This window comes from Lactuca serriola, chromosome 4 (assembly GCF_051521515.1).
Source record: "Lactuca serriola cultivar US96UC23 chromosome 4, Lser_US96UC23_V15, whole genome shotgun sequence".
NCBI lineage: Eukaryota > Viridiplantae > Streptophyta > Magnoliopsida > Asterales > Asteraceae > Lactuca > Lactuca serriola.
The window spans coordinates 200968204-200981104 of NC_136411.1; the positions used below are offsets into that span (position 1 = coordinate 200968204).

The 12901-nt window shown below is 32.3% G+C and overlaps 1 protein-coding gene across 1 annotated transcript; it reads left to right on the forward strand.

Annotated features, from left to right (window-relative positions):
* Positions 1-11740: 11740 nt before the first annotated feature.
* LOC145099118 (uncharacterized) lies at positions 11741-12526 on the forward strand. Its single transcript, XM_079036702.1, has one exon. The coding sequence runs from the start codon at positions 11741-11743 to the stop codon at positions 12524-12526; it is 786 nt and encodes a 261-aa protein (XP_078892828.1).
* Positions 12527-12901: the final 375 nt, after the last annotated feature.

Consider the following 12901-nt stretch of genomic DNA (forward strand, 5'->3'; position numbering starts at 1 on the left):
ATAAGGCCTTTACGCATCCTAGAACACCCTCACCATGATTTTACGGCCGTAAACTCATGGGGGAGCTGTCCCAGGGCCGTGAACTATGTATATAGAGTTTACTCTTGAAGAGTAAACTCCATTCCAAAGCCATTCAAGCCCTTAAATGTTACCCGGGACACCCCAAACACTTAACCAAAGTGTTTTCCGCTCCTTAGAGTGCATATACTTGTTTAATTAGTATTAAATGTACTAATTGTATGTGAACATATGTTATCATATGTTAAGTAGGTCACTAAGTGTGTCCAAGTCTTTACTTGACACCGAGCACCCAACTGGCACCTTCGTCGGATCCACTTACACCAGGTGAGTTCATACCCCTAAATGAACCTTTTAAATGTTTTTACATGTTTTATAGGGGGAATAAAAGTTAAACATGCCAGTTATCATATCAATCAAATGTGATTGATAACCCGCATGCACAAGGATTTACCACACTGTAAAAATTGTTTTACCAAGTAGGATACTATAAATGGTTTTTAAAATGTTTTCACTTGTTCAAAACTCTTACTTATACTGTTTTATCAAATTTCATTTTAAACTAGTTTAAGAAAGGTTTCCAAATAATTTCTAAAGGGTTTCAAACTCATTTTACCAAAGAATACCAGGTTGTGATTTTCTTAAGTATAAAGGTTTTTCCAAGGTTTTCATCAAAGCTCTCTTTCATGTCGTATACTCTTACTTGTTAGATACCGCTGCTTCGCTTTTACTTAGTTTAAACTCCTACTTGATAACGTTTCCACTTCGTGATACTCTTATATTTGTTAACGCTTATATTTCACAATTCGGTTATTCCACATTGTTCGTTTACACTTCACGATTCGGTTATACCTCACGATTCGCTTATACATCACGATTCGGTTATACTTCACGATACGTTTCCACTTGTTAAACACTCAAACGTAGTTAGATGTATGCCTGTGCTTGTATAGATGCATATAAATGATTATTGAAGGACTTAGGAAGGCTTGTCCGCCCTATTTCCTTTTCTTCGTTGAGATGTGGTCTGGTGGGATTGGATGGCCGTCCGAAGGTCATCTGATTCATTAGTTATATGTTATGTATACAAGCATATACATATAGGTTTATTTTAGTCAGTTCAGTTATGAGTCTCTACTACTAGTTCAGCACTTATATTGGAAACCCACTACCCACTATTTGGGATGCATCTTCGGGACACGGCCTTCTCCGTGGTCTAGTTGGTAACCAGAGTCTCCTGTAGGGAGAGCGGACATTGTGTGTATAGATCTATACGGGATTGACACCCCCGCACCCTGACTGTTAGCTACAGTCCACGGCCTACCAAGCCAAGGGGTGACAAATTTCATACATTTTATAGACGCTTGCAGGGCGTCAAGTACTCTAGTGTCGGTTAGTATGGTTACGAGTATCCCAGGTTACCTTATAATTCGTGGCCTTAAGGTAACGGTATTTTACACTGTATTTTACACTGTATGCTAAAAACCCACTCTCAGAGTCACACTGTTTTTAGACCTTGCTAGCTGTATCTTTCATTTGATATTGTCTAGGGTATGTATTCTCTGTTTTAGACCTTGCTAGCTGTATCTTTCATTTGATACTGTCTGGGGTCGGTATTCTTTGTTTTAGACCTTACTAGCTGTATCTTTCATTTGATACTATCTGGGGTCTGTATTCTTTGTTTTAGACCTTGCTAGCTGTATCTTTCCTTTGATACTATCTAGGGTCTGTATTCTTTGTTTTAGACCTTGCTAGCTATATCTTTCCTTTGATACTATCTAGGGTCTGTATTCTTTGTTTTAGACCTTACTAGTTGTATCTTTCATTTGATACTGTCTGGGGTCTGTATTCTTTGTTTTAGACCTTGCTAGCTGTATCTTTCATTTGATACTGTCTGGGGTCTGTATTCTCTATTTTTAGACCTTGCTAGCTGCACCTTTCATTTGGTACCGTCTGGGGTTTGTGTCTCCCTTTGTTAGACTGAGCCAGGCGTGTCGTTTGTTCGATACTATCCTGGAGTCTATGATTCCTTTTGCCTTAGTCAGCAGTCTTCACTGCTGAGGCATATGTTATTTCCATGATTTCTCTTGCTTTCTTTAATAATCAAATTCTATATTTTGATAATGATAGCGATTAAGGGAAAACTACTTTTTACCACATAACTCCGTCCAGTCTTGGTAGAAGACTGCTTTTATTAAAGAAAATATAGGATTTTCTGGAAAAGACACTAATTTAATGGATACTCTAAAACTACCACTTTTATTAAAGTTCTTTGAATAAAATGACACTAAATACTTACGAACTCACCAACATTTGTAAAATTGCTGATACTCGCTTTTCAAATAACTTGTATTCTCAGGTCAGCATTAGACAGGTACATCCCCAGAGCTTTTGATGAAGACAGTTTAGTACCAAGTTGCACCTATATTATTACTTGTATTACTTTGATGTATTGTAATGTAAACCATGTAGAACTATTACTATTAATGCAATGGTTGTTGTACTTTGATTACTATAATGCATGTGTTGTGATACTTGACATAACGTCATCCACCCCAGAACGTTTCCGCCGTTCCGGTTTTGGGGTGTGACAACTACCTTATGTAATCATCAAGCATACATCATGAACATCGAAATGCAAGTCGGTCAATTATCAGGGCTTTTCAAAGAAAGATTATCGGGGATATTGCCAAGTAATACAGAGATAAACTCGAAGGCGCATGTTCTAGCTATAGCAACTGATAAAGAAGGAAAATATGAGCCTTTGGTTCTCCTTGAATCAAACAAAAAACATTCTGATAAATATCTGAAGGTGCAGAAAAGAAATCGATTTTGTTCAACAGCCACAACGTGGCCACATTGCCACGTCGTGGGTCCTGCACGAAATTTCTGAAAGATTACCTGTTAATTCCTTTCAACCACCTCTTAAATATTTGTCTCAAGCCAAGAAGAACCTACTGGAACAAGATTATAAGAAGTTAATGCAACAAGTGAATGGACTCTCTATTAACATGCCATTTAGTGAGGCTATTACTAAAACTACCAAATACATGAAATTTCCTAAGGATATTATTAGGAAATTTCGCGTATGAAAAATGGGTGGAATTGGAGAAGTTCTCCATGGCAGTGCTAAATGAAAAATGTCCAGCTGTAGTGATAGATGGTCTTCTAATAAATATGGGAGATCCGGGGCTTTTAACCCTGCCTTGTGAATTTGGGAATTCGAGAAACCAAATGCATTGTACGATTTGGGGGCTAGTATAAATCTAACTCCCTTTTTTTTACAAGAAGATAGAATTACCAAAGTTGAATACTACTAAGATGGTTGTCCACATGGTGGATCAATCAAACTCCTACCCTTGTGGCATTGTTACAGACTTGTTGATGAAGGTCGGAAAGTTTGTATTTTCGGTAAATTTTATAGTTCTAGATATGAATGAGGATGAAGACTTGGCAATTATTTTAGGGAGACCTTTCCTAAGTACTTCTCATACCTTGGTAGACATCCACGACTCCAAACTTACACTATGAATGGGGTTGGAACAGATTACTTTTGGAGTTAATCCAAATTCCTAGCTTTCAAGAGTTAATAAAAATAAAGTATTCTTTAAGGATGAAATGGTCCAAGAATAAGGTAATGAGCTAGAGGAGTTAGAAAGGATGATAGAGGATGAACTATGAGTATGGGAAAATCCTTTACCAAAAGAAGACGACCCAAAATAAGCTGTCAAATATACCAAACCTCGGGCATTAGTTCCATTTATTTTTGAAGTGTTTGCATATATGATGCCTTAAGAGAAAGTAAAAGGGAAAAATAAAGATGAAGAATCTGATAATGAAGAAGAGGTACATGAAGGAAAGGATCCTATACACGATAGGAGGGATGAAGATATGAAAGAACCCAAGGAAGAAGAAAAGAAAGCCAAAGCAGTTGGAGGAACAAGCAAAGGAGTCAAGCGCGAACACAAAGTAAACACCAACAAAAAGAAGAAAGGAAAATCGAACAAGGTGTATAAAAGAAGATTGGTTACGTATAAGAGAAACATAATGGAAATCAAGGATAACATGTAGATTCCAATCCCACCCGCCACAATATAGAGTGGAAAGGAGCCCGACTCATGACTCCTACAAAAGAAGTGCTTCCGGGAGGCAACCCATGGTTTGAAGGGGTTTTTTTATCATTTTTTTGTTCTTATATTCTATTTAGTGTATTTTTAATTTACACCTGAATGATTTTTTTTACTTTTTATTACTCTAGAATCATGTTTTATTTGTGCTGTCGTAGAAGTTAGGAAGCATAGATGAGTTGAACATTACATAGAAATAACATGAAGAGATAATTTGAAGATATTGATTGAGAGACACAACTTTTGATTAGTGTAGGGTGCGCATCAAGTTCGTGAGATATTGTTAAGAATTTAGAGAGTTCACAGAGCTTATTCTGAGCTATATATCATTTTTATTACCTGGAGTATCATGTACACATGATCTATTTTTGAAGATATTCTAGTTCTAAAAAACCAGTATCCAGGACGTGCAACCACTATTACCACGTTGTGGAGCAACATTTACTCATGATTCCGATACGTCATTTTACATTCCCAAGACATGTAATTTCATTCGCCCATGATGTGGAGTCAATTTTGATCGTGATCCAGAAGACCTCACACTCGATGCCACGACGTGGTTGACACTTTTCCACGTTGTGGTTACCATTTATATAAAATATTTATATTTTTCACTATAATTCAGAACTAGTGTTCTTAATTCATTTTTCCGGTACATTCAGAAGCAACAAACTCCAGTTTCCAACAACACTCAAAATGTCAAAGCTAACCCACTACAATCAATCGATCCAATCTCACGACTACATTTCCATGGAAAGTTTTTTCCTTTTCTCCCTGTTTTACTTTATGTGTTTTATCATATACAATGCGAGAATAGTATAATTTAATTGTGGGTTATTGGGATCGAAAGAAGGATAACAAGAATACTTAAAAAAGTCTAGATTTAAAATTTTATATACATAGACTTGAAAAATGGTCAAAATTTAAAAATCTAGTAAATTTAAAATCTTGATATTATAGTGTTAGAGCTAGTTTGCAAGTTTTATTAGATGATTTGATGAGAACTCTAAGGTCTGGTTAAGCTAACATATTACATCATATTTGTGGCTTCTAAATCCAAGTGAAATAATGAGACAAAAACATGAAATTGTGTAGTTTGAGGGACATAATATGTCTTGATTTGTGAATATCTAGATCCAATAAAAGGCATACTGCTAACGATTTATCTTCTGAGTCCATTCTGTTAAAATAAAGTAAGTCAAGTTCAATGTATTATCTGTTTAATTTCGACACTTTGAGTATTTGAGTATATATATATATATATATATATATATATATATATATATATATATATATATATATATATATATATATATATATATATTCAATAATTAACAGTTCATGAGTGGAACCAATCTATGGCCTTTGAGACTCAGAGAGTATTCCCCCAGAGATATTTATATGTATCCACCTCATTATAAAAGCTTAGATGGATGGGAAGTAAATTGCTAAATGAGTTTCATCGAAAGTCATAGGCTTCATTAGTGACCTTTGAAATTTCGAGTACTTCGATTAATTTCTTAGAAAGTTACAAACTATTTTATTATTACATAAAGTTAGTATTATTTTCTTGAATATGTGTGAAATTTGAAATTGAAGTATTGCGAAGAAGAAAAAAATGGAAAAAATTGCAAAAAAGAGAAAAGTTGCAATAAATTTAGTTATATTTTTAAGACAATTATCATATATAGTATTTTTCTTTTTCAAAGTCGTGTAAATTTTAATTTTGCAATAACTTTTGAAACTATGGGTAAATAAAAGCACATAGGTGGTAGGAGTGCTAAAATAAATGTTGTTCAAATTAAGTGGGCAATTTATGAAGATTGTAAGTATTTGAGATTTGGGATGTACTTAGGTTTTTGTTGGACACAAATGTATGCATTGATGAGAAATGTAATTTTTGAGTTCAAGTTAGATTGTTTTTTATGATATTGGTGAGCAAATCATTGATGTGATATATTGAAAATAATAAGTGTTGCTTGGGGAAAGTAAATGACAAGTGTGGCGTATTTGAAATTGCTATATTAATGCACTATTTAATTAAACTATAGCCTTATTTTGGTTACTTACAAAGATATTTAGTGCTTAATAAGTATAAAATCCATTTCGTAGCCAAAGAACGATATTCTCAAGGTAAAGGACTAAATTGGACAAAGCTGGAAACTTGGAGGTTGGAGCATGCATAAAGAGGAAAAGAAAAGAAGAACCGTGCATAAAGAAGATCTCACGGTGTGCCAATCTTTCACGACGTGGAGATATAGAAGCTTCCCGATGAACTTGTAAAAAGACTTGGAAAACATACGTATAAAGTGTCTCCCACGGTGTGGATGTCTATTCTCCACGGTGTGGTGACCAATTTAAGGAATATATATATATATATATATATATATATATATATATATATATATATATATATATATATATATATATATATATAAAAGCTACGACTTAAAGCGACTAAAAACTTCTGAGAAACCCTTGGGATGTTAGATTTTGATTGAAGTACATGGATTAAATATATTAGAATGAATATCATCATCAATTCACTTAGTGTGCTTAGTTTTTACCAAGGTTCTAAATAACGTAAGGCGTGACTTGGCGACAATGTCACACCTCAAGCTTTTTCGAACTTTGGCGACTCACGACGTTTGTAAGGCGTGACTTAAGGCGACAATTTTCTATATAATTAATATTTTTATATGTATTTTCAACTATTATTCATTTTTATACACATATATGAGTTAAGACATTTTGGCAAAGCTTGGCGGCAGGTCCAAGCCTTGGAGTCGTGGCGCGCAATGACGGAGCCATAGCGAGCTTTTTAGAACCTTGGTTTTTACAATGTTTAACTTAGTTTACTCTTTGTTTATGTCTGTTCCTGCTATGATCATCGACTAATAACCCTTTTCTTTCCTTTACATTAAATGAACCCTAATACTATATTTTGATTTCTTATTTTATTGGATTAATAAAGTTGGTTTTAACTTGTTTTTTAGATTATTAAGCTAGTATATTAAAGTTCTAACCTTTATTTCTTTTTAATCAAGTTTTGTGTAGTTCGATGATCAATTTTATTGCATGACCTTGTTATCTAGTTATTTATCAACAATGAATTGTTAGATTTAATGATTGAACAAATCCTAGAGTTACGTGGTAAAAGTTAGTTGCTTTAATTGTATTAGACAACATTATTGATGCATAATATGTGATTGATTTACTTGTCTTGATCATAGATAGGTGAATCTAAGATCTTATCATTCACAATCCTATATATATATATATATATATATATATATATATATATATATATATATATATATATATATATATTTGGTGTTCTTAATTTGCTTGACAATTATAATTAAATATCATAATGTGGTATGTGCTAAGAAATCGGAACAAGAATTCTAGTAACTTATTAGTAACCAATATAATTAATCCATTATATTGAAAATAACCATATGAAAAAGGGGATTCAAAGAGAAACCAAAAATATCTTTTATTCTTTATTAAAAATCGTTTTCTATTTGCTTGCTTTTGTTGAAAGTATTCTTATTTAATTGTTTAACATATAATTGTTTATGCATTTGTAAAATCAAAGAAAAAAACACATTTAAAGTATTTCATTTAGTTTAATTTTTAGCAATTAATTTTAGTTTAAAAATTTGTTCACTATGTTCGACCCCTTACTTATTTGCACGCAAAATCAGATAAAAAAAACCCATTGAAAGTATTATTAATTAATTTTAGTTTAAAATTTAGTTGGTAAAATTAGTCAGGGTTATAAATCTTAAAGCTTTTAATGGTATAAATAATGTGTGTCACTTGCACGCAAACTCGGCTAGTGGAGTCGGTGCATTTAATGCCCGCGCCGCATATTTTATAAAATCTGCCAAAATTTCAAAAAAAAAATAGTAACAATCACATACAAACTCCATTTCGACCAAAATTCATCAATGTGAACTTCTAGAACCGGTACCAACGACCACTTCAAGACATACAATGCCAACCAATTTTTCGACAAGGAACACTTCCAGCCCATTATAAAGTGGGTACCTAGAACAATTCACCTATAACAACTCCACGATATCTATGTTCTAGAACATGCCTAACAAGGGCTATTGGTACACCGTCCTGACTCCTTGTCAATATCACACCTTTCTAAGGTATAACCCTAAAGATTCAGAATCTCACATCACAACTGGTTTATCCACCTAGTAGTTCAAGTGATCTAGAATCTGAAATCAACCAAGGTTACTATAGCGAACTCATGATATGACTTTAATTTCTCCATAGGAATACTAGAGCGCAACATGGAAATTTTGGATCATGGCCATGACCTTTCAAATAAATTAATCATTTTTCAAAAAGCTAGACTATATCTTGTCGAACATTGGGTCACCAATAGCCTTTTTGGAAGACTCTAACTACGAAAACTATATCAGAATTTACTTATGAGCTTTTGAACTCATCACGTTCTACCTAATCAACAATGCGCATGAAATATTTGAAGGAATGAAAATCGTTACCAGTAAGTCTAGACGACGGAAATAAATAGAATTTTTATAAAATGTTTACAAGTAAATAATTATACATTAAGTTTCCAAATCATTATATATTTCATAAGCATATGATTTAATTATATAATATGCATAATTAAAAATGCCCAAATATTTATATGTTATGTATTTTTAATTATATACCCAAATAGTTATACATGTGTGTATATGTTATGTACTTTTTCTTAATATATAAATACATTTATATTATATATTTTAAATGCCAAATGGATGAACATGGGCAAGTTGGGCTTAGGCCCAGGGCATCAAAAAAATGGGGGCATATTTTTTATCCAGCAAGTTATAATATATGTATATAATTTTGGCCCAAAAATTAAACCCAATTACTCCAATAGTCCAGCAAGTCAGCATTAGGGCATTCCGATCCAGCGATCTTGACTCTTGAGCTTGAGCGCCAAGTGAATTAGCGCAATCGGGAGATGAGGAGTCGGTCGACCAACGTTCGAATGGATTCAACGTATTTGTTGTGTGAGCATCACCGATTCAGCCGATTTCTTATTCAATCTTCTTCTCAATTTCTTATTCAATCAATCAATCTTCTCTAAAACTTATAGCCTATACGTTCAATTGAGGAAACCAAGGGAAGTACGAACCAGTGAAGAAGGCAAGAAATCAAACACAGCCGTGAAGAAGGGAAGTACGAACCAGTGAAGAAGGCAAGAAATCAAACAGACAAACACAGCCGTGAGTTTTCTTCTGATTGCAATTTGCCAATTTCTATTCTTCATTCTGATAAACTCGAATTTTGGGTGAGTTTTCTTCAATTGACTGTGAGTCTATGAGTTTTCTTCAATCATTGTTTCTTTTTTCTTAATATGATTAATTGAATATTGTGATTTGTTGTTTGAGTTGCAGATTTGGAAATTGGAATTTTCAATTGTTTTCAAATAGAAAACGAAGTGAACACAGTTTCTGAATTCTCTTTCTCATTTTGTGCTCTTCAACTTATTAGGATAAGTTTTCTATTTTTCTTCTAATGATTTTTTTTATTTCTGTATGAACATCAACCACAGTTTCTGAATTATCTAAAGTTTTGTTTTTGTTTCTGTGATGTGAATCAGGACTTGGGACTTGGGAGGCTGATTTTTGTTTATTTTGAAATCTTGAAAGGTATATATTTATTTCATTGTAGTGTTATTACTGATTAGTCAGTAGTCGTTGAAAATGGATTTGTATTTCTGATTGTATGTTTTAATTTTCAGATTATCGACATCTTCAAAGTGGGAAATAAAAATGAAAACTTTGGCCAGGTTGTATCTATCTTTGCTTAGCTTTTATAACTAGAATTATTGATTTTTTTTTCTTTGCTTAGCTTTTTTCTTTGCTGATTTTTAAATATGTTTCCCCGAAAACAACCATCGGGTGCTCAAAATAGAAAACGAAAAAGAAAAGAACAAGAAGAGGCTAATCAATTAAGAGGGTCTTTGAATAAATATTTTGTTAGAAATCAAAATTCCAATGATCCGGTTAATAATTTTAATGTTCCACCTAGTACTTTCAATGATTCGGTTGATATTTCCAATGATTTTGAAAAAAATGATTTTTTTGATAAAGATAAATCAAGTGATTTTAATATTTTTAATCCTAGAGTATGGGATGATTTAGATTCAAAAATGAAAGATTTACTAATAGAAAAAGGGCCAAATAGAGAAGTTGATACCAACACAATTTTTCCAAAAGATTCACTTGGTAGACATTTTTCATTTGATTTTTTCATTCGGAAATTAAGAAATGGTGATTCTTGTGATAGAAAATGGTTAGTGTATTCAAAAGAACTTGATAAAGTTTTTTGTTTTTGTTGTAAGTTGTTTAAAACTATTCGAACTAAAAGTAGTTTGGCAACCGAAGGAATTAAAGATTGGAAGCATCTTAATGAAACATTAAAACAACATGAAAATAGTTCCGATCATATGGATAATTTAAGAACATGGAATGAAACGCGAATTAGGTTAAATAAAAACGAAACAATTGACAAAGAAATTCAAGAAATGATAAAAAAAGATACCGAACATTGGAAAGAAGTTATGGTTAGAATTATTTCTGTTGTAAAATGTTTAGCAAAAAATAACTTGGTTTTTCGTGGTACAAATGAAAAAATTTATGAAAACTCAAATGACAATTTTTTAAGTGTAATTGAATCAATTGCGGAGTGGGATCCGGTAATGAAAGAACATTTTCGAATGATTCAAGACAAAGAAACACATAATCATTATCTTAGTCATAAAATTCAAAATGAATTAATTGAAATGTTAGCATCCGAGGTAAAATGTGCAATTATAAAAAATCAAAAGGGCAAAATATTTTTCTATAATTCTTGATTGCACTCCGGATGCTAGTCACCAAGAACAAATGACTTTGATTATAAGATGTGTAGATTTGGAAAGTGTTCCATTAAAAGTTGAAGAGTTTTTTTTTAGAGTTTTTAATTGTAGAAGATACATCCGGTCTTGGTCTTTTTAATGTTTTACAAGATGCCCTAAAATCTCTTGATTTGAATATTAATTATGTTCGTGGTCAAGGGTATCATAATGGGGCAAATATGAAAGGTAAACACCAAGGTGTTCAAAAACGATTGCTTGATATAAATAATAGAGTTTTTTATATGCCTTGTGGATGTCATAGTTTAAATTTGGTTTTGTGTGATATGGCAAATTCTTGCCAAAAGGCAAAAACTTTTTTTGGTACATGTCAAACGCTTTATAATGTTTTTCCCAATTCAACCAAAAGATGGAGTGTTTTACTTGAGTTTGTTGATGATCTAACACTTAAATCATTATCAGCTACTCGTTGGAAAGTCATATTGAATGTGTTAAAGCAATAAAAACACAATTTTATCAAATAAGAAAAGCTTTAAAAAAACTATCTATAATAAGTGATAATGGACAAGTGTGTAGAGATGCTGATTCACTAGTAAATGGTGAATTTTATAGTTTTGAATTTATTTTAAGTTTAGTTATATGGTATGATATTTTGTACAAAATTAATTTGGTAAGCAAAAAGTTACAATCCAAAGAAATGCTTCTTGATGTTGCTGTAAAAAATTTAGAAGGGTTAATTAATTATTTTGAAGAATATAGGGAAAGTGGGTTTGACTTTGCTATTAGTGAAGCAAAAGAAATAGCGAATAGTGTTAAAGTTAAACCCGAATTTCCTCAAAAACGCAATAAAAAAGAAAACAACATTTTGATGAAATTCCAAATACCGAAAGAGAACACCAATCTTCTCAAGAAGCATTTAAAAGAGATTATTTTTTTTATTCTTGTTGATATGGCTCTTGTTCAATTGAAAAGTAGATTTGAACAAATGCAATATTTTGAATCGATATTTGGTTTTTTGTTTGATGGTTCCAAATTAGTTTCTTTAGTTGATGATGAATTAAAGAAATGTTGTTTAAATCTTGAGTCCAATTTGAAAAATGGTGAAGATTATGATATTGATGGAGATGGTTTATTCATTGAGTTAAAACTTTTGCAGAAAATGTTGCCGGATGAAGCATACAAAAGTCGAAGTCCTTGGACATCTATTCAAATAATGGAGTATGCAAGAAGAATGGATATGTTCCCTAATGTGTTGGTTGCATATAAGATATTATTGACGGTGCCGGTTACGGTTGCTTCCGCGGAAAGAAGTTTTTCAAAATTGAAGCTTTTGAAATCGTATCTCCAAAGTACCATGACTCAAGAAAGATTGAATGGATTAGCAATTTTAAGTATTGAAAGTGATTTTCTAAAAAATATTGATTATTGTAAAATAAGAGATGTTTTCGCTTCAAAAAATGCGCGAAGACATCGTTTTAGGTGATTTTTTGTATATTTTGGTTGTGTTATTTGTTTGGTTATAAAAATTACTGCATTTTTTATATTAGAAATCACTACATTTGTTTGATTATATGTTTTTGTTATTGTACGTTACACATATAAGGGCATAATTTTTTTATCTCGCCCCGGGTAGTAAAAAACAATGGACCGGCCCTGAACATGCACCTCAGGATTTCCAAAATCCGTTAAATCTTCTAAATATCTGATATTTTTGCATACGAGATGCATTTGTGTGTGCAATCTCACATTTGGACATGTATGTGTATCAAATTCAATCTTATAAAATCATCGTTAAATCTAAGCCTAGTACCTGACACTTGATTACAACCCTTCTAAAACTATCTAATGTAACTTCCAA